This window comes from Pipra filicauda, unplaced genomic scaffold, assembly GCF_003945595.2.
Source record: "Pipra filicauda isolate LSUMZ 115617 unplaced genomic scaffold, ASM394559v2 scaffold6_size6359152_pilon, whole genome shotgun sequence".
NCBI lineage: Eukaryota > Metazoa > Chordata > Aves > Passeriformes > Pipridae > Pipra > Pipra filicauda.
The window spans coordinates 1,250,931-1,272,430 of record NW_024104865.1 but is presented as its reverse complement, the minus strand read 5'-3'; the positions used below and the strand labels follow the sequence as shown (position 1 = coordinate 1,272,430).

Here is a 21,500-nt window from a genome sequence, read left to right as displayed (position 1 = left end):
CCATGCAAACTGACCCAAGCTCTCCACACGTGCTCAGGCAGAACACGTTGCCAGCAGATGGGCTCATCTTCCTGAGAAGGGGGCTCTTCCTTAGTCGTCCCCAGCCTGGGGAACTGACCTAGTCTGACCCCAGCTCTCTGTTTATTTCAAGTTTTATAGCTTTAGAAAAATTCCTGTCTGATGATCTAGATCTACTTACACCCCACTGCTGTGTAGTAACATTCCACCAGTGCTAAGCAATATTTCATTCAGGGACTAAATTTGCTGTCTGAGTTTAGAAGCTCTTCACCATTGTGGGAGCAGATCTCTCAAAATCTCTCTCAAATATTTATCTATTGCATCATGTCCAGAAAATGACAATCTGGACCTTTTTTTTTGGACTTGAGAACTGTGAAAATCACTGCCTATTTCTCTGGGCCTCTTCTCCACATTGGACTAAACTCTCTATCCATGTGCCTGGGAGCTCTGGAAAGTCTGGATGATGGTGATGAAGGCAAAGAGTTAAGGCTTTGTGAGCAAGGACAAGAAGGCTAACCAGCTGAAAGTAGTTCTGTAGATTTGCTAAGAAAAGGGAGGTACTGAGGCCCTGGGGCATTCCAGAGACAGCCGCTGTGGTTGTTCCCAACTCCAGCTGGTTATGCAGATACTTTGGTGTCTCACCTCAGCCTCTGCTGGACAAATGTCTACAGTGCTGGGTTAAGAAAGACCTTGCCTTTAATAGAAGGAGAAAAAATGAAAAGTTTGGGACTGGTAACCTTGGCAAGAAGACTGAACATAACACAGGTCATGGTAGCTTGAGCTTCAGAGTTTATGAGATTTAGGAAACCTCACAAAAGGCCAAGAATGACTTATGGCAGATGACAGTCTCATATCTACCTGACTACACGATTCTCCACTTCCCTCTGAACTACCTTACTTGGGCTGCTGCCAGACAAGGTAGACCTCAGGCTTCAATCAACACAGCAATTCCCTTGTCCCTTCTGCTACTTTTTTCCCACAAACCTCCTACCTCTCCGGCTTTCAGCCTTGTCAAGGAGAACAGGCTGTAAAGTCTGCAAGGGCAAAGCACCTATTCCCTGGCTGCTGGTCCTCCCCCTCTGCCATCATGGCTCCTCAGTGAGCTGGTATGAATGAAGTCTGAATTTGGGCAGCTTCCTGCATAAAGGGAAAAAATCTTTCTTCACAACTAGCTCTGAAACTTTTGTCAGCACCAATTTCAAGTTCACCAAGTAACACCAATAAAAAGCCCCACAACTGAACTGTTTCATATGGTCTAGTCAGGGACAAAGCCCTGGGAATGGACCTGCAGCTGGAGGAGGGCATCATGTGCCCCTGTGGAGTCCGTGCGTGGATGCTGCTCCCACAGCCTCCCTGCAGGAAGGCAGGCAGCCACATACCCCTCCTGTGCTGCATGAGCTCTGGCCACAGGTGAGCTGCCAGCTGGTTCCTCAGTCTCCCACAGCTGAAAGGGCATGAGGAAATGACAGAGGGTCTCTGTGACCTGTGCCTGAAAACTTTTTCCCTATCTGACATTGCCTCCTAATAGAATTTGACTGGTCAATACTGGCTAGTGTACATAGGGTGAGAGCGTTTTAAAATGGGTGTTGAAAACTCTTTTGTGGAGAATTTCCAGCCTGCTTATTGCTCCAGGTGGGAGAAGCCTGGAGGAAAGCCACATGCATGCAAGAGTCTAGACATGTTTGATTTCTTTTTGGAATTAAAGAACAGAAGTCCCATAATACCCTTTTTTTTAGCATTTGTACAAGTAGCCAATATAAACAATTCTCTCACTGCCCTGAAATTTGGAGTTGCTCACAGGATGAAGCAGTGACCTACTGAACCTCTGGGAAGAGTAATATTAGCCTTCGTCTGGTCTGCTGCCTTCTTGGTTTGGTCTGCAGCCCAGCTGCCCTGAGGACCAGCGCAGGCGCTCTGGTGTGATGTGTCTCCAAGGTGCTTGTGGGGCTGCTGCTCCCATAAAAGGAGAGGAGACACACAGTGCTGAACTCAAGGACCCCCCATACTTAAGCACCAAACAAAACAGCTGCTTTTCAGATGCAGCAGGTTTCCCAACTTCACTTCAATCCACCTGGAGGGCTAAGCTACCGAGGACTTATCCTGGGATCTGTGACTGGCATTAGATCCCATGTGTTGAACACCAAGAATATTTTTACCATCACACTTGAGAGCTGTTGCTCAAGATGGGTTTTGAAGTGATTACAGACATGAGTACATGACAGCAAGCCCAGGCTGACTCGCTGACAGATGACTTCTACTTAAACTGAGGTGACTTCTGAGGTCTCCTGCACCCTCGCTACAGACTGGCTTTCATGCACAAGTGATGGAGTTTCTTGTCACAATATGAAACATTAGGATAGGTGTCAAGAAGGCCAGATAATTATTGCACTTGCAATCAAGTAAGGATGAGGCTGCTGATTCTTCTCTCACTGGTGGTGGTGCTTCTCCTTTGGGCTTTCCTAAGCCTTCTGGCCACAACAATGTTGTCCGGAGTTCTGCTGCTGTATCTTCTCCAGCTTGTTTTATACAAATGGATTTTTCTTTCCTGGGTTTTATGTGCCTGTAAGTTTGGTTCTACCTGCACACTCATGGCTGGAATTGCATTGAAGAGACACAATAAAGAACAACACAGAGCAGCGGCCCATATATCCTGCTTGGCTTCAAGTGCAGTGGAGTAGACGACAGCTTCCAGGTTGGACTCCTGAGCATGTAAATAGTTCAAAAAGGGCCAAAATCATACTGAGTGAAAAGATCTACTCAGGAGTCAACCTCCCTGACAACACAAACAGCCAAGAATGGGGGGTTCCCTTTAGTGGTAGGATGAGAGTGGGTAACATAAGAAATTCTTAAATGTGATGAAGGGATTGTTGCCTTTCAGCCAAGCCCTTGTCCTTGCCTTTTAGGACTTCAAGATAAAGAACTGGCATGTGAATCTAATCAGGACTTAGAGAAGCAGCCAGGCTGATAACATGTTTCAAGGCTTCAAGCCCTCTGGATTCATTTTGGTTTAATCACTGTGTAGTTAATTTTACTTCCCAAAGCTGTTTTGCAGGCTCTTGTTGCAGGCTTAGTTCTTCTTCACATCCCACCTCAGGCATACATGGCGCTGGTGGGTAGCCTTGCAGAGGTGCTACATCCCACAGGCTTCTAGGTTGGTTGACTCCCTGTGCTCCATGAGCTTGGAAAGGCCACTTGGGGTCCCCTGGCCCAAAGGTGCAATCCCAAAATGAGCAGTTGCTGCAGTTATCATGGCTGAAAATTCCTCTGGTATCTCTCTCTGCACTTCATTTCCTGCCTTGCTCTGGCAAAGCTCCCCGTTTCCATGGTGATGATTTATTCCTCTAAATAGTTCCCATTCAAGAACAATATCATGGGTCCTTCTCTGTTGTTGGTTTAAGTAAAAATAACCTACTCTTCTCCTGGCATCAGTCTTGGTTGAAGCAATTGGAATTGGACACCAACCTCCACCTCTCTGATCCACCCATTCTCCCACCCAGAGATGACCCTTCTGCCTCTCTGCCATTCAGTGTAACCCTTGAGGACTGTCCTACTGTTCCTGACCTGTCCTACTAGGAACCTCACACACGTGGAGCTAGAAGGAAAATTCAGAGAGGAGGAAAGGAGAGACCAGCTGAGCTCTTGCAGGACAGCACTGCATGCCCGACATCTGTCCAGCAGTGGAAGAGAAGTCTGACACCCTCTGCAGCCCTGCTCTTAAGCTTTCCTTGCTATGAACAAGGAAGCCTCGTGAGAACAGCATGGCCTGTGATGAAACGGTCTGTAGTGCTGTAGTGCTTCCTTCATCATCACAGCCCGGATGTTCAAAAGAGCTGCCAGAGAGGGGATCTTTCCCCTCCTCCCCAGTCTTTGGCTTCTAAAACAGGTTTGTTTTTTTCCTATGAGTGGAGCAAGGACTTGTAACCTGAAAACTGGAAACAAAAAAGAAAGAAAATTAAAAGGCTAAACTGCATATTTGGTAAATTTTAAGATGTCCATTTTATTGCATAAAAGTCTGAACAGGCAGCCTGGTCTCCATACAACAGGGGTCATTCAGTGTTTCTTGGGACACTTCCTTCTTGCTTTGCATAAAGCAGGAGACAGAGCATCTGGTTTCTCTGCTTCACTTTAAATGCCAATGCACCAGTAGCAGACGTACTCAAGAGCCTGGAGTTCAATCATCAGCAAGGAGAGTGGACTTTGGGGAAGTGAATTCCCATCCATGAAAGCAGTTCCTGAATCACTGCAGAAATATTCTAACTTGCTCCATTAACTGCAGCCAGCACTGGCTTATGCTGAGAGAGGGACAAAAATCTGTTCACAAAAAATAAAAGTCTATAACATAACCTTCCAATTGTGTTTTGCTCTGGCACGCAAAACAGCATCCTAGGAATGCCAGGTTGCTGGCTAATCCAGAACGGCAGGTACTAGGTAAGTTTCTTTCTGCAATACTCAGGCTGCAAAATCTTTTAAAGCAGTTGCAGCAGCTTTCAAACAAGCAGTGGAACTCATCCTTATAAGGTGGGAAAGCTTCGTGCTCTGGTGTTATAAGATAGGAATGTGAGCTCAGCAAGGATTGCTTCACGTGAGCCCTTTATCTTAGAGATTGTTGATAAAACTTAAGAAGTTCACGTGACATAAGGAGAAATTCTCCCTTATCTAGAGGAAGCCAGAGATTGCAAGTCAGAGGTATAACACACAGGATGAGTTATGAGAAGGAAATGATGTAAAGGAGCCAAGAGTTTGAAAATCTGCCTGCTTGCTTCTGTCCTATTGTGTGCTTTGGAGCCTCTATGCCTCTTAAAATACAGTGGGGGAAGATGCTGTGTTATCAAACAGTTCATTTGCCTCTTAGCAGACACCCACAAAGTTTGCCTGGAAGAGATTTTTCAACAATTTAAACCTTTGTTTTAAAATGGCTTGTTTCCTTTACGGGCAAAGAGGAAAACACTACTTCTTGGTATACAATATAGGCATGCCAAGTGTTAAATTCCAGGTATTTCCTCCACAGTCTTTTCAAAGTCTGGCTAGATACATCTTGCAGAGTTGCAAGAAGCTTGTGTGGTCCTCAGCTTCTCTTGACATGTCACTTTAGACAGTGTCTCTCTGCATGCTCCCTGGTTAATTTTGCCACCAAAACCCTCTTGCTTTCATCCCTCATGTCACTGCTTCTGCATATTTAATAACCTCTTTACAGCCTCTCCTCCACATGAGTCCTTTTAGCTGGTCTCAGTGCTTGGCCAAAATGCTACTTACCCCACCCAGCACTGTAATAGAAAGGCAGACATCACATGGTCCCTTCCCTGGTCCATGGATTCCAGTAAGGCACGGGACTCCTAGCAAAACCAGAGGGCTGTGAGCGAAGGGCAGCATGCTTACCTAGTTCTCAGGAAGTATCCAACGCACTCTGTTTGGCCAGGAATTCTCCACAGTAAAACCCAGGTACCACAAGAAGAGGTCCCCAGCAGTATTGTAGTTGTGATGCTGCGAGGCTATGTTATGGCATATACTGTTTTTCAGGCATTGGTTTTTTTATTATAAGAGCTTGTCCTTCATGAGGAGCACAGAGCATGTTTATTAAAGAATAGCCCTGAGTTATTTTCATCAAAGACAATATGGGCACTAGAAGTAGCATAATGGGGCTCATTGTGACTTGCTATTTTTCCAGAACAATGGCCATTGTTCTGGTGGAGCTGAGGACAGTTTGAGCTCTTACCAATTGCCATTTTCCTATAAACCAGGGTTCTGGTGGAGCTGAGGACAGTTTCAGCGAGTCTCTAAAAATTGCGCACTCAAAGGGTTAATGCCAAATCTTCGCTTCCTACAATAAACCAGGGTAAAAAAAGCAAAACAGAACCTGGCTTTTTAAATGGGCAGAGCTGCAGTGGTTTTTGCATTGCTAGTGTGACTAAAATGTGGTAAGAACACACTCCAGTCTCTCCAGCCAGCAGACAGGATGAAAAAGAGAGTGTTAGTGGAAGCCAGCTTTTTTTGGCCTGAGTAGCCTGAACAAAAGTGGCCCTGCTCTGAGTCAGTGGTTAGATCAGCTGTCCTCTCGGGTTCCCTTCAACCTGAATTTCCTGATGGTACTCAAGAATGATAGACTTCTACTGGTTTGCAAAAAAATTTGTCCTGAATTTTCACAGGCAGTAAAACCAGAATGAGATTCAAGATCCTAATGCCATTTGGAATTATAAGCTCAGGACCTGATGTGGTCTTCTGGTTTTGGTTTTAAACAGAGCCAGGGTATCCCCTGGTATGGAGCTTCACACCAGCCAACCCGCCGGCCTAGTGGTTCAGCCAGTGCCTCCCACCTGGCAGTCCATGCATGTGCATTTCCTCCCTGAGGGCAACACCCTGCAGTGGTAACTCTTTCCAAGACTCCCTACTGGAGCTGGAAGGAGTGAGAGACGTGTCTGTAGCTGTACATCAAAATGCAAGACCTGAATTTTTCCTCCTGGGACTAAGTGTAGAGTGAATTTTGCTCTGCCAGGGAACGTGGAAGGCAGATATTGGCCCTCTTCCTTCTTCAGAGCATCCATCATGGGCTTATTTGAAAATAGAGATGTACACTGGGACCAGGCTGGTCCGAAGGTCATCTTGTGCCTAATAAAAGTGGACGGTGCTAATGTGAGAGGGTGCCACACGCAGCACAGGGCTGTGCCCAGGGGACACCACAGCCCCTTCTCTGAAACATCCACATCAACAGTGGCCCATGGAGATCTAAGGGTCTCTGGGATGCCTGTGCAGGCAGAGATGGGGGGAAACAGACCTGCTGACAGGAGGGACAAGTTTGCTCCAAGGAGATTGGTACTTCTGCTGAACCAGACTGGAGAACAGCAGAAGAAATTTTTCAGCCGTTTACACCCATCTCTAATTTCTCCCACCAATGCTCTGGCAGAGCTGAAGTCTATTGATGTTTAAGAAGCTCTTGGAGCAGGTTTCTCCTCTCAGGGTGTTTTAGATGTATGCAATATGCTGTGACTATGCTCCCAGAAACCTGTTGGATGGGCTGGATTTCATAAATATGAATGCTAAGTCACAGATGAATGAACAGAGCAGATAAGCAGGTACAAGAGAAAATACTGCTGTAAATCCAAGGTGTGCCTCTTCTATAGCTTTGTTTGTGAATCAGGAAGAAGCCAGCGCTCAGTCCTGTTCAAGGTAGTGCTAGTTCTGGTATTGGGCATACACAATTTGGACTGAGTCTGGACTCTATTTCTCCCTCTTTTTAAAACTGCTCTTGCCAGAATTACCACTACTGTTGTGTGGAGGTTTGGGGTTTTTTTTCCACTTGTGAAAGTTTTCATTACTTGAGTGCAAAAGCTATGATGCAAATGGGAGTCACTCCCAGAGAGTGCCCAAGGGCTGGGATGCAGCTTCACTGAAATGGGTCATGCTGCAAAATAATAAGGGTTAGGGGCCTCGTTCCAAAACACCTGGCATTGGCGAAGATGTTGTGCCATTGCTGCACTGCAAAAGAAGTGCCAGAGTCACCAGCCTTGGTCATGCCCCTGCATGGTTGGGCTAGGACTCGCCTCTCCTCTGTGGTGGTCATACAGGAGGGGTTGGGCTTTCTCTCCCCAGAGCTATTTGAAAGTCTTGGGCAAACAAGGAGACTGGCCTTGGAGAGGAAACTCAGCAATTCAGCTGACAAATGTTCACAGACTATAAACTGCAAAAGCATGGAGAAAAGGGGGAGTCCTGTGCTCTACACTTTGTTTTTCATGTATAGGGATCTCGGACACCAGTCACAAAAAGACCAGATGTCTGCAGACAACCCCGTGATATTTACATTTATTTTTAGCTAAAGCAATGTAATTTGTGGCTAATGTGATGGCTTGAGAAAACAGAATCTGAAAAGAGTGAAGTTATTTATGTCTTTCACCAAGACCCGCACAGCCTGTTCCAGCAGCTCTACAGCCCCAGCCTAAGCCCCTGGGCAGAGGGGACGTGCAGGGAGATGTCACAATGCTCTGAGATGTGCTCAGCTCTACTATTAGCAGACACTATTTGAATATGTTATAAAGTGGTATTCCAATAACCTTAAGCTTATATATTCTCTGCTTTCCTCTCATTCAAGTCAAGCTATGGTTCTAAACTGAACTCTGCACAAGGGAGACCTGGGTACCTTTCAAAGTCCAAAATCAAGTCTTGCTTGAGTCAAGTGATGAAGTACTTAGATTTATTTTATACAGTGTCAATTGTGTACTTTTTGCATTGTCTGTCATTCAAAGAATGGCAGTTTAGGGATCCAAGAAGATGAAGGGGGATGTTTGGTTATTTTTTTGCCTTGCAGAAAATCATTCTTGAATAAAGAGCCTGGAAATATGATTAATCCCAAAGCTGTATGTTCCAGAAATTATGAGTATGTGGAACAGAGTCTATGCACAGTTATGATGAAAATTACTTCCCAGTTTTGTCTGCTGAGAGTCACAGGACCCCACAACAAGGTGCTGTCAGGAGAGGACTTAACCAGAACTTCCCAGCAAACCCCCTTAATTAACCAAGTTTGTATTTGTGCAGTGCTAGGGCTGAATTTGGCAATGCCTTGGCAGAGGTTGGCAAAAGTGTAATTTGTTGTAAGTTCCCTTGTATTCTTAGTCAAATATTCACACATTTTTGATTTCCATTATTCTTCAGTGTACCAGGTACTCAATAGACCCGAGGTACACTTAAGTATGGTTGGATCTGAAAGAAACAGGAGGGTTAAAATACATTTAAGAGCTGTAGATCGAGGTCTACCAGCAGAGAACTACTTGCTTCTCTGAGAGCAGATTTCTGTATCTGAGATGGCTGTGACCATTAGGACTGTGTGTCAGTATTGTAATGATTTGTAGTAGAAAATAACATATTTCACTATATTTCACAAACAAATATTGTCAATTCGTTTTACAAAATTGTCAGCTCCCTTAATTTTTTCACATTTTCCCCTTCAGAAACTACTTACTATTCAAAAAGGAACAAACCACCCTTATAAACAGACAGGTAGACTATGCTGCAAGGGTTTTTCTTTTATGTGGGTGTTGCTATAGAGGAAGATTATAATCCAGGGTTCTTGCCTGTGGGGTATCCTGAGAATCATCTAAGTTCATCTATAAAAGTGGAGGATATGGAACAGGACCTCATTAGAAATTGTCAGGATATTTCACAAAATCTCAGTAGCTTGGCATTTCCAATTTCCCTCTGCTAGACTTCAGCGTTGTGAACAGTGTGGCCCAGAGATGCTGGGTGCCAGAAGGGTGTTCAGAAGAACAGGATAGTGCCACAAACTCAGCCGCAGAGCTGCTGAGTCTTACAGTAAGACCGGGGCACTTTCTTTTTCTTCACAGGCTTCTATTTTCACCATTCCTCTTCAAACTCACAGCTGATGCAGTACCTGAAAGATGATTTTCTTAGCTCAACCTTATGAGAGTGAGTAAAGAGCACCTATGGCCCTTTACCACAACAGCACAAGGAAGTTTTAGAGGCTCATGCTTCATTAGCTCAGTTTCTCCAGCCATAAACATTTGGGTACAACATACATAACCTGCATAATGATTACTGTAAGAGAAAAACCTTTGATGCTTTTTCTGCCCCAGGGTCTGTGCACTGTCATCAACTATGGGAATCTTTCTGCTGGCCCTGACTATAACTCTAATTCCAAATACTTGCAGCCTTGGAAATCACAGGAATTACTGCAGTAAAAATATTCTGTGAGATGAAGTAATCAAAAAAAAATATAAAGTTAGAGATGAAGAGATGAAGAGACTGTCCAGCACACTGACCTTCTGGCTTGTTCTCATCATCTCTCTTTTCCCCAGGCGGGGATGTCCTCACTTCTTGTCCAATGACTTTGAGGTGGTGGTCCCTGCTTGGGATCAGCTTCTCAGAGCTGTGGGTATAAGCAAGATATACCAGCAAGATATATCACCAAAATGCTAAGATGAAGGAGGACACCATAGTAACAAGCATCTCAGGTGGAGAAATGACCTTGACTGAGTAGAAAAATGCTGGAGACACAACAGCCACAGGGCCACCTCTGCAAGTGGGACTGGTTCTGTTCTTCCAAATGACAGCTGCCACCTCTCTTTGTGAGATTCATTCCTCTGGAAGATATGAGTGCCACAAAGCAGCACATTGCTGTGGGAAGATGACACTTCAGCCTTTAGCCCTTACTTTTAGCCTTTCTCTGGCAATTTTCATGGAAATTGATTCCAATTCCTCTGTAGACTGAAGAAAAGCAAGTGTTTGCCATCCAGTACTGGTGTTTTAAGCAAAGGCTTGGACAGATGAGATAGGGCCAGTGATTCAGTGACAGAGGAAGTGTACTAGCCACATGCCAAGGCTGCAACAACCTCTTCCCAAGTGGATCCAAGTGTTGCCATGCAGGCTGCCTCCTGGTCAGTTGAAAGTGCGAGTGCTGAAACCCCATCCACTTCTGCCCTCTGAAGAAGATGGGGTAGGGATGTTCGGGGTATTTTTGGCCAGAAATAATGATGGTGAGTTTGCTGTTGGCCTGGACATAGGAGTAAACCACATCTTCCTTTGTGTTAACAAGTGGCCCTCCTTTTTCATCAGTGGAAGACCCAGGGGAGCTGTAAGGGCAGCTTTGACTTTCCAGAGAGGAAAGTACCACTGCTTTCTGCCTGTGTCCTGAAGGGCGATATAAAGCAGCACGTCTTTATCTACACAGTTATTTAAACAGTGCAGATGTCTGGAGCAGTAAGCCCACCCCCAGACTCCCCATTTGGTGTTTCTTCCTCTTGCCCCCTTTGAATCTAGCCCTTCATTTCTCAACTTCAGCCCTAACAGCCCTCTCGGGAGGGAGAGCCGGGCCTGCAGGAGGGAGCTGGCCCGGGGAGCCAGCCCCAGGCTGGCAGTGGAGCTCTGGGACCCCTCAGCCAGTGGGACGGCATCATCCCGCTGCTGCTCAGCCACTGCCATGCTCCATACAAGGCTGGAAGGTTTCCACCTTTCCTGCAGGGGGGCAAGCCGGCCTGCAGGAGACTGCCTTACCATAGATGGCTGTGAAAACTTTCAAGCTCCCGGCCAGGCGCCGTGGGGCCAGGCACCAGCCCATCGTGGGTGAAACCTGGGGTAAGAGTGTGGCATGGCCCACCAGGGACACTCGGCTTTTGTCATCACACCAAGCACCAGCCACTGCTGGAGCTGGGGAGAGACAGAATGAGCAATGGGGAGTTCAGTCCACAAGTGCTGTGGTGATCCGGTGTGTGTGCACCACTTATCCAGAGGACCCAGTCAAGACTGCTGAGCTGGACAGCAACTGCACTAAACCCCTGTTTAAAGCTTCAGATGATGTCATGTAAAAGCCTACAGTTTGATTCCCAGGCACCCCTCACAGGGCCACATCTGCCCTTCCTGGAACAAGAGCATAACTGCAGGGAAGGGGTCTGCTTGATGCCTGCCCTGGAAAAAGAGAAAAAAAAAAGTCATTCAGGAAAGAAACATGTACCAACCCATAGGGGTTAATTGGTTGGTCCAACAAAAGACATGAGAGATTGGACTTCAGGTTTAATGTGAGGTCTGCTCCACCACTTTATATTATTTCTCTTCAGCCAATTCATCTCCCCTCTTTGCTATTGAAGAAATAGTTGGGTTTTCTCAGGGGTTAAAAAAAAAAAAAAGCAGAATATATAAATGGACAGCAGGATGCCTGGGGAAGAGCTCCCAGAAATGGCGGATGACCTGCTTATGAGACAAACTCTGAAAAGTAAACATGACTTCTGAGAGCTCTGGCCCTGACTGCTGGGCTACAGCCAGAGAGAGCACAACTGGAACTTGCACACAGTCAGCAGCCCAGCCTGAATGCAGTGCTGCCTGTGCTGCCCTGAGGGCCTACTTCCCTTGGCCTGAAATTGCCACTGTCTACATTTTTCACATCTCTCTTTATTTGCTGTTTCAAAGCTGATTTTATGATAGGCTTGGAGGGAAGGCATGAGTAGGTAGTCATGGTTCAGAGAGTCAAAGCACTACAGGAGAGCCCAGGGCTTGTGCTGCTGGTTTGGAGCCTCCTCTTAGAGAAAACATTAAAGGAAGCTGGGGAGAGCAGCTTACCTAGTTTTCTTGCTGAGTGGCTGCCCCTGCTGTATGCTGTTGGTGCTGTGCGGCGGCACCTTCCTCGCTTGTCTTACAGCTCTGGATATCTTGCTCCAGAAGTGTCACCTTCTGCAAAGAAGAGCTACTGGAAATATAAAGCTGCTGCTTCCTAAACAAGCAGCTTTCTGATGCAGGAGATAACTTTGCACTGTGCAGTTTGATTTCTGGTAGCTGTGCACACTTGCTCCCACTGTATGGAGAAGAAACAGCAAAGAGAATGAGCTAGTTAGGAGACAAGAATAATGAACATAAGATGATTTTCTGTACAAAGGTATGCATAAGCCGTAGCTGCTTTTATGCAGCAGTTTTTACTTGTGGAACACAGAAGATTAACCTGCTCTGCAGGGGCAGGCAAGCTGCTGACCACCCAGGTGCTCTCTGCACCCTCCAGAGAAATGGGGTGAAGGGACTTTTTAAGCAAAGCCCACAGCCATATCTCCTTGTACAACAGATAGATTTAGGCTCCAGCAAGTGTACTTTTGGAGGGCAAAGTAGTGGAGCAGTGACCATAGGCTCAGAGTGTGTGCTCCACTTCTGAGAAAAGTCTGAATTTGGATCACAGCCTCGCTGACTCAGCAGCATGTTCCCCACTCACTGCTAGACCACTACATGCTGAGAAAAAGCTGACATGCCTGCAAGGCTGTTGGTATGCTTTCCAGCTGTACCAACTACTATTCTGAAAGCAGTGAGGTCTTCCTCCACACCATGCTGTGCTAAGCTGTGCCACCTCTGCTGCTGGTGGAGGCGAGTGGCTTGGCATTGTACACAAGAAACTGAAAACCTCATCTGTTTTTCCCTGATCTCCCAAGACAGCCTTAGCCTCGAGCATGGATTGTGAATATAGTTTTCAGTTTGATGTCACTGTGACCCATCTCACTATTGAAATAAACAATTGATACTAAAAGCATGAGGAGACGGAGAGGCCATGAGAGGTGCATTTAAAAGCCAAAACCAAGAGTGAGTGACGCATCTCCTGTGAGCATTTAGAGTATTGATGGTGAGTTTTGCTGGTAACTGTAACACATAAGAGAACTGCCACTTCCTTCATGAGAGAGCTGCAAGTGGATTTAAAGCAGTTTTTATCCATGTAAGTGTACATAAATGTCTTTTCTCCCACAGCCCCTTTCACCTTAGTCACCTCTCAGCTGAGTCAAGTTCCTGCAGCAGTCATGCTGCAATGTGCTTTACACATGGGCATCTGATGAGACTGTCTAGGTCAGGTTCCATATGTCTGATTTTACATTTTTATATCTCTACCATTGTAAATACTTTTCTTCCATCATTAGTCTCTTTACAAGCACGCCATATTGTTTCATGGTACTGTCTTACCCTCTGAAACTGACTGTACTGCAGGGTTATGAAACACAGGGGAGAGGGATCCCCAAAGATGACACAGGATTCATCTTCCAAGCTCAGGGTGGGGTGGATTGTCCTTAAAGTTAAGCCTTTCTTGTAGCTGTCCTACTTGTTTTTTAAAATCTCCAGCTGTGGAGATTCAGCAGTTTGCTTTGGTGGTCTCGTCAAGTGCTTTGCTTTCCTGACCATTAGCAGATTCTCCAGTGGCTATGGCAAATAGTGTACTGTGTTACACTTTGCAGTAAACTTTTACATATTTGAGGTCTGCTACTGTGTCTCACTTAAATTTTTTCTTTCCTAGACTAAACAAAGCCTGCTTCTTTCAGTCTCCCCCCAAAGGTCAGGTTTTCCAGACCTCTGATCCTTCTTGTTACTTCTCCTTTGGACTCGCTCCAGCTGATGCATATCTTTCTTAAACACTGGCACCCAAAGCGTGACACAGCACTCCATCCACGGCCTTACAAATGCTGAGGGGAACAGAAGGTTTGCTTCTCATGTCCTACAAATGACACTGCTTTGTACCTGCACTTCTGGACATGGATTTCCTGGGGGAAGGCCTGAGAAAGCTGCAGCTCTGGCATTAGCATCTGCCTACATAGCACACATGCCTTGCCATGTCACTGTAGTTGCATAGCATTCCCTGGCCGCTAACAGGACAGTCTGCTCCATATCTGTTGATGTCTGCTCTTATGTGTTTGCTCTGCAGAAATAACTGACATAGCCTCAAATCTCACACCATGGACTGCACCGCCTAGAATTAGAGTGCAGTAGATGCTTGGTCTGCTCGTATTGCATTTTGCATTGTATCAGATTTCTACCATCCATCACTCTCCATGGTTTCCCAGGTCTGCATCATTGCACAGAGAAAAAACTGTGAGCAAATGAACTTCATGCATGATCAGGTCTTACACCAGCTCTCTGCAACTTGTCAGGGATGGAGGGGGTGTGTGACCACAGCACAGAGCAATCTGGCAGTGCATTTCTGCAGCAGTATCTTCATATGCTTCTTCATATATCCTGCAGATCTTCCCCCAGGAATGCTTCTCTTGTGCGAAACTGTCTCATGGAGGGACGGATGAAGCCTGGAGTCTGCAGACAGCTACTGACCACTGCAACAGCATGTGAAAGCTTGAGCAAACACTCCCAAAGCACTTTGCTCTAAACATACCTGAGCACAGTTGTGGGTTTGGTCAGGCAGGGATGGTTGACACACTATTGCAACAACTGTGACCTACTGCTGCATGCCCTAACCATACTAGCTATAACTGTAAGGGACCCAGCATATCCCAGATCAGTGATTAACAGCATAGCAATGACTATTGCTGCTCTGATCAGTGTTAGACTCATAGGTTAGCGGCAGATCCATGTAGGAAGGAAGCCAGTGCAGTGTGCTGTTGCTGAAGTATGCCAAGGAAACCATACTTCTGCCTTGCTCAGAAGAAATTAAATGTTTGTTGTCTCTCTCTCTGGAAAGTGATTCCAAGCCATGGCCAGAAAAAGGTGCTCCTTGAAAACAGCCTGAGGATACCACTGTACAAGTGATGCACTTGGAGATGGGTGAGGGATTTATTTCAAGCATTGTCTAGAAAATAGCAGACTTGCAATTATGGAGAACATCAAAGTGAATGGATTTCAAGTGAAGTTTTTAAGCCATGGCTAAATAACAAAAGGTCTGAATGCTCAGGGACTCTCTCATAAAAAAAGGTTTTCCGTGAGGGCAAGGGTGGAGCTTGAAAGACACTAATCCCTGTGCTTGCCTTTCTGCTACCATCTTGCAACTGTTCCCTTTCCTGAAAGTCTTAACAATATTTGCCTCCAAAGCTTGTCACACTTACTCCATGGTCAGTTCTCTGCCTGGGAAGTGAGAGGAGCAACAAATTCTGCCTCTTGCACCTTCAAGCCACGGGCATGTCATCTGGCAAGCTCTGCTTAGTCAGAGAATGAGAACAAGAGACTCAAACCTGAGTCTCTCTTTCTGTGGCACCAGGAATGAGCCATCCTGTATTTCATCTGTGGTCTCCAGAAGTAATTGGGTTCTCCTGCTTTCTTGTTACCTTAGCCATGTGGAAGGCACAGATTGGCTCTGCCTTTCAGAGCTCTGCTCGTGCAGGTGGGTAGCTGCTGCAGCAGCTGCTGTACCATGGCTCCCTCTGTGCCTCAGGGCAGCCTCTTCCCCTCCCTCCACCAGTAGGGATGGGACTGAGCATGGCCTGGATCAAGCCTTTGCTTTGCGTGTGAATACACCAGTTGTCAGGAATTTGTGTGCTTATGGTCTCCAATTTGAAGCATGCTCTCTTCTACACTGTAATCCATTCCCTGTCTCTTGTAGGAACATGGAAAATGCTATTGTATTTAGCTTCTCTGGTCCTCGAGTCTCCTTATTGTTTGGGCCAAACAGAGGTATTGTACCTGCACTATGAAATGGAACATCATTTAAAGACTGACACAGAAAACCAAAAGGCCTGTGCAAAAAAGCCCACGAAGACCTGCCCCTCTGTACAGGGTAACTTGCAGGTAAAACATGAAAAAGAGAAGTACTTGCCATGGGTGACTAATGGTCTCTATGCCCATATCACAGAAAAAAGATGGCAATCCCACTGAGGTGGTCATTTCACTGCACGATGTGTTTCATGGCATCTAACATGACTCTACGGTGCCATTGGATAATTTTACTCCTTAGGTCCCTCTGCAGAACCAGCTCAGCAGCTGCCCAAGTTGCTTTGCTTGCTTGATGCTCCTGTGCACTGCTGAGCAGCAAACACCTTGCCCTTCTGGGAGCAAAGGGGCCTAGATGAGCAATGTTGGTCAAGTACTCCTTGCAGGATGAAAGTAGATACAATAGGTATATGATAACAGGAACATAGGACTGGAGCTGTAATATCTTTTTCTACTGTTGTTCAAGTGACATCGTGAAAGCAAAGGGAGCAATCTAGTGTATGCTCTGCTAGAAAAGTAAAATCATCATTTTCACAAAATTACACACTTCAAACAACATTAGCAAATATGTATGAAGACAGCTCTGTAAGTCACTTTGGCCTTAAAGCTCATGCTCTGAACAAGCATGGCTGAGCCCCAGTCAGTAGAAGGAGGAGATAACATCCTCTTCAAGTACTTGTGCAGTCCCACAGTCTAGGGTGAAGGACTGGGGAGTCAATTTTGGAAGCTGAGGTAACAGGGAAGGGAAGCGAAGGGAAAGAGGACTTAGGATAGTGAGGTCACAGTAGAAGAGGAACGCAAATTGGATAAAGAGGCTCTGAAGGAAAGAAGACGTTTTGTACTTGGGAACATCATATGGGCTGCTTTTTTCTTTCCTCCAAGCACAGCATTCCCGCCTTGGTTGTTCCTTTTTTTTTTTTTGCCTCACTTCCAGCTGTCCCTGGATGACCATGGCAATTATTCCATGGCACTTCTTAAAAGCAGAAGTTTTACCTAATTTCTGGGCACAAGCCCCTCCCTCCCTAGTTCCCATGAAGCATGGTATACCCCACTGAGCTCCACCAAATTAATGTCTGCATTTCATAGGGGCTGAGTTCTTACTGGTAATGTGTCCTGGATTGGGCAAGTAGAAATTATGGAAAAGAATTTAACTTGCTAAATTCTTTACCATAACAGCCCAACACGCAGTTCAAATTTAAGTGCCAAATCCCAGAGCAAAAAAGTTTTTGTGTACCTGCAGAATATAGGGACTGAAACTCAGTTGTGAGACTTCCCAAAACAAAATTCAAGGGCCACTTCAATACAGCCTTGTTCACTGTTGTACAGTGGCCAAGCTCACCTGCCAGACCTAATCATAGAAGCTTAGGGATGTTCTTGGCAAGAAAGAACGTATGTCCCCAGGGAAGCTTGCAAACTGTAGCTAACAAGTGAAGCACAAAGAGAAGGAGCAGCAAACAGTAACCAGAAATACCCCAGTGCCCTTGGGCTCCTTCCTCTTTTCCTCTGTTTCAGGCTGAAGAAGTAGGATGTACATCCAACTGTTCCCACGGTGACTCTGTCCCCTGGCCTACAAAAAGCCCACCCTCCCTTCATTGGATCAGAAACACCATACTGGAGACCCACTTGGTCTAGCAGGGTTTGAATAACACCCAAAGAAATCAGTAACGAAAGGAAGGGAAACCAGAGTACTGCTGTGGTTACAGACACCTCTCCCATCAGCGGCACTGGCCTCTGTAGCTCCCCTTGTTGCTGTGCTTCCCTCTCCTATTGCAAGCTCATCTCTTCCCCTTCGTCGTGCTGGTACAATTCTTTGCAAGTGCAAAGGTCAAGTGGATTCGGGAACTATCCCAAGTTTAGAAAGTCTCTTTTTCCCATCCTCGCTATTGCTCATAAGTTCAGAAAGCTCTGGCCAAGAACACTCACTTCCTTTTGTTAAGGAGTTTGTGAAAAGCTGGGATGGGCTTAGGAGTGAAAAATTAAGCTATTTCCCAGAAATCCAGGCAAGAATTTTGAGAAGTGAGGATGAGGAAGTTAGAAATACAAATGTCAGGGACAATTAGGAAAGAGGCTCTAATACACTAGAAACGTCACAGTAGTTCTTGATTTTTTAATATTTTATTGCACTGATGGTGTACATTAAATTGTCTAATTCATCCTCAGCCCCATGCAAGAATAAGTACATGAACAGGATATTGGCAACTAAAAACACTTTTGTGTTTATAGTATCACTAGCCCTCATAAGAGAGATCAGTGGGTGTATTTTACATAGGTAAGAATAAACAACATGATGACTATGGGGATAGTTGCTTTGTGACTCAACTCCAGGAACCAAAGAGGTAGCATCCAGAAGATTCAGCCTCACAGGAATGCATTGCACGTCTTAAGGCTTGGATCTCCATGATGTTCAGCATTTCCTGGAAAATGATGAAAATCCCCACTCACTAAATGGCAGCTGACACCACTCACCACATTTGGGAAGGTCTGAAATGTGGCTTTCAGTAATGGGCTCTTAAAGTATAAGGGTGGGGAAACAGTAGAGTAGGACCCCCTGCCTTAAAATACAAAGCCTAGAACTTTTCTCAAGGAATGTGTTTCCTTCCCTCCTCCTTTTGTTTCCCCAGATCTTACCAATTCCCATATTCTTCCACATTCATCATGTGGAAAGGGTCTTGATAAATAATAAAAATTAGAAGATGCAAAACTTTTATACATGTTCATTGTCTCTATCATGCGATTAGCCTGTAGCTGTTGATTCACAGTTTGTTACTGGGTGTTCACTGAATGGTTGTAAGATATAAAAAGTGGCCCTTTCTCTTCGAACCTTAATGATTTACCTATTTTCCCAATGTAAATTCCTCCACCCTGCTCCTCAAGAAACAAGCCATCATCATCTGCACCTCTCTGCAGTGCAGAATGGTGGGGGAAGTTTCTTTTGAGTCCATTACCAGCTCTCTAGAGTAACATGACTATTTTGCATTCCCTGGCACTTCATCATGAAGCACATCTAGGAGGATTTCCAAAGTGCCTGGTAGTTCTGGCTTACTCAGCTCTGGCTCCCCAGAGCTGGAATGCCCTCAGTAGCCTGGTTTCCCAAATGGTCTCCAAATGGTGACATCTTACATTTCTTTTGAAAATCATGAGTATGACTGCATTTACATATTTAAATAATCTTTCTATCTCGAGTGATGCATCACAGAGTGAATACAAGTCTCTGAATGGTGCACAGCAATTCTGATAATTATATTTGTGGTTTTGATGTCTGCAAGCGTACATAAGGAACATCATACGACACATGAAGACAGAGTACCATAGAGAGCATCTGTCCATTATAGTCTGCACAGTTATTTATGCCAAGAAGTGAAAGAATATATCCAATTTCACCTCCAATGTTTCTTAACAATCAAGAGAAAAATTCCCCTCTTGCAAGTGGAGCTCAGGGCTAAATACTGCTTGATGTGGAGCATTTCTGCTCAATTCAGCCTGATGCTTTGCAGTGTCCTTCTCGGCCATTCTCAGAATCTCACTCTTCCACATTCCAGGGCCTAAACTCTCCGCTTCCTCTGCATGTGGATGAATTGGGACACAAGCTTACTCTGCTCTGGATGGTGTTGTGGAATGGTGTTTCTTTGGGCTTCCTCTCACTTTTGTGAGAGATGTCATTGTGCTTCTCAGTGAGACCAGGGGAAAGTAACAATTCTCCTGTCCTTTTTTCCCCATCTACTTGTTTGCGTCAAGTGTTTGCGTGTCAGTACATTCCTTAAGATGCGTTTCTCTACTAGGGAGCTCCTAGATGAGCCAAACACACTTCAGTTTAGTGTTTTCCTGTCAAACAGGATATTTGTGGCCAGAAAGCGGCAGGAGTGTCTCGGAGGCCCTGGCGCAGTGCTGGGTGCTCCATGGCTGCACCTGCTGACTCCGGGTGTGAAGCCTCAGCCGCCAGAGCTGGCAATCCCAACCTTGACAAGAGGTTACCAGTCAGGAACAGGATAAAATGGTCTTTTTTTTTTTTTTTGCATTCTGAGTGCAGGTACACCTGTGGGACCCCACAAGGAAGCCACGTTTTGAGTGGAGCAGCGGCCTGACTGCAGGGCTGTGACTGAGCACCCTCACTCCAGGGCCCGGCAGGATGAGTCACCAGCCCTGCCACACAAAATTATCCCCGCTGTGACAGGACCTGACACACCTGAAGTTGTGTCGAGGAGGTTTAGGTTGGCTATTAGAAAAAGGTTCTTCACCCAGAGGGAGGCTGGGCACTCCCAGGGGTGGCAGGCTCCCCAGGGTCACAGCACCAAGGCTGACAGAGTTCAAGAAGCATTTGAACAATACCCTCAGGCACATGGTGTGACTCCTGGTCCTGTGCAGGGCCAGTAGTTGGACTCGATGATCCTTGTGGGTCCCTTCCAACTCCGAGCGTTCTGTGATACTGTGATTCTCCGTAAAATGCCGCCCGGGCTCGCTCCGCTCAGCCGTACCGCCTGTGAGGGCGCTTCAGTTACAGGCTCCCGGGCTCCCGCGCCCCATCCCGCCGCGGGACAAATGCCCCGAAAGCGGCGCTGAGCTTCACCGCACGGCACCGCGCCGCGCCCCACCGCCCAGGCCCAGCCCAGCGCACCCACCCGCGGCCTCGGCCCCCGCCGCCGAGGCGTCGGCGGTGATGGCGGTAGGGCGGGGCTACCGTAAACAGCCTATCGGGTCTGATTGGTACCGTGACGGACGTTAGAGATAACCAATAAGAGAGGGATATCGCTGATGGGTGTGGGCTCTGCCACTCGGGCCGCGGCCAATAAGCGGCGCGGAGGCGGGCGGGGGGCGGGGCGGTGTGTCGCGCCCCCGCGGCTCTGCGCGCGGCCGGAGTGGAGAGGTGGGAGCGGGCGCCGCCGCCGCGCGCTCGGGCTGAGCGGCCGCGGGGCCGGGACGGGCACAGCGGGCACAGCCGCGGGACCGGCGGGACGGGACAGGACGGGGCGGGACGGGCAGGGCAGCAGCAGCCGCCGCCGCAGCCATGGATCACTACGACCCGCAGCAGACTAACGACTACATGCAGCCAGAGGAGGACTGGGATCGGGACCTGCTCCTCGACCCAGCCTGGGAGAAGCAGCAGAGGAAGGTGGGCGCATCTCTGTCCTCTCCCCTCGCACGCCCATCCGCCGTGCTGCCGGGACCCGGCCCCGCCGCCCCCTCCGCCACCGCAGCGGGGCCGGTGCGCGCTCGGCCGGGGGCTGGCGCGGCGCTGCGCGGCGTGGCGGGGCCGCGGGGGCGGGCGGGCGGACAGGTGATGGCGGAACCGGGAGGGAGGGAGGGATGTGCGGCGGCAGGGCCCCCACAGCAACAGATGTCCGCCCTGTCACCGACACCTGGCCCGCAGGTGCGGCCGGGCGGAGCGGGCACGCCGGGGGGCGATGGCGGGGCCCCACCGCATCCCCCTTGCACGCCCGCCGCCGCCCGCGCCCCGGCCCCGCCGGCCGGCGGCGGGACGGCAATTGGCTTCTGGTTTGAATGGTGTGGTTTAGGGCAGGGCTTGCGCGGAGCTCATGTCCAAAAATGGTAACATTCGGCCCTTTTTTTAAACCGAAAGGGTGGCGGTGGGGAGGGGA

At 47.3% G+C, this 21,500-nt stretch overlaps 1 protein-coding gene across 5 annotated transcripts in view; it reads left to right on the top strand.

Annotated features, from left to right (window-relative positions):
- The first annotated feature begins 20,766 nt into the window (after nt 1–20,766).
- ACTN1 (actinin alpha 1) overlaps nt 20,767–21,500 on the top strand; it is an 88,539-nt gene continuing 87,805 nt past the window's right edge. For 2 of the 5 annotated variants that reach the window (XM_027716962.2, XM_027716963.2), the window contains exon 1: nt 20,769–21,013. In XM_027716962.2, the coding sequence (XP_027572763.1) occupies nt 20,909–21,013 (105 nt within the window). In that variant the 5' untranslated portion in view covers nt 20,769–20,908. Of the gene's footprint in view, nt 21,014–21,500 lie in introns of all 5 variants that reach the window. The other 3 variants (XM_027716964.2, XM_027716960.2, XM_027716959.2) reach the window with 3 other exon arrangements.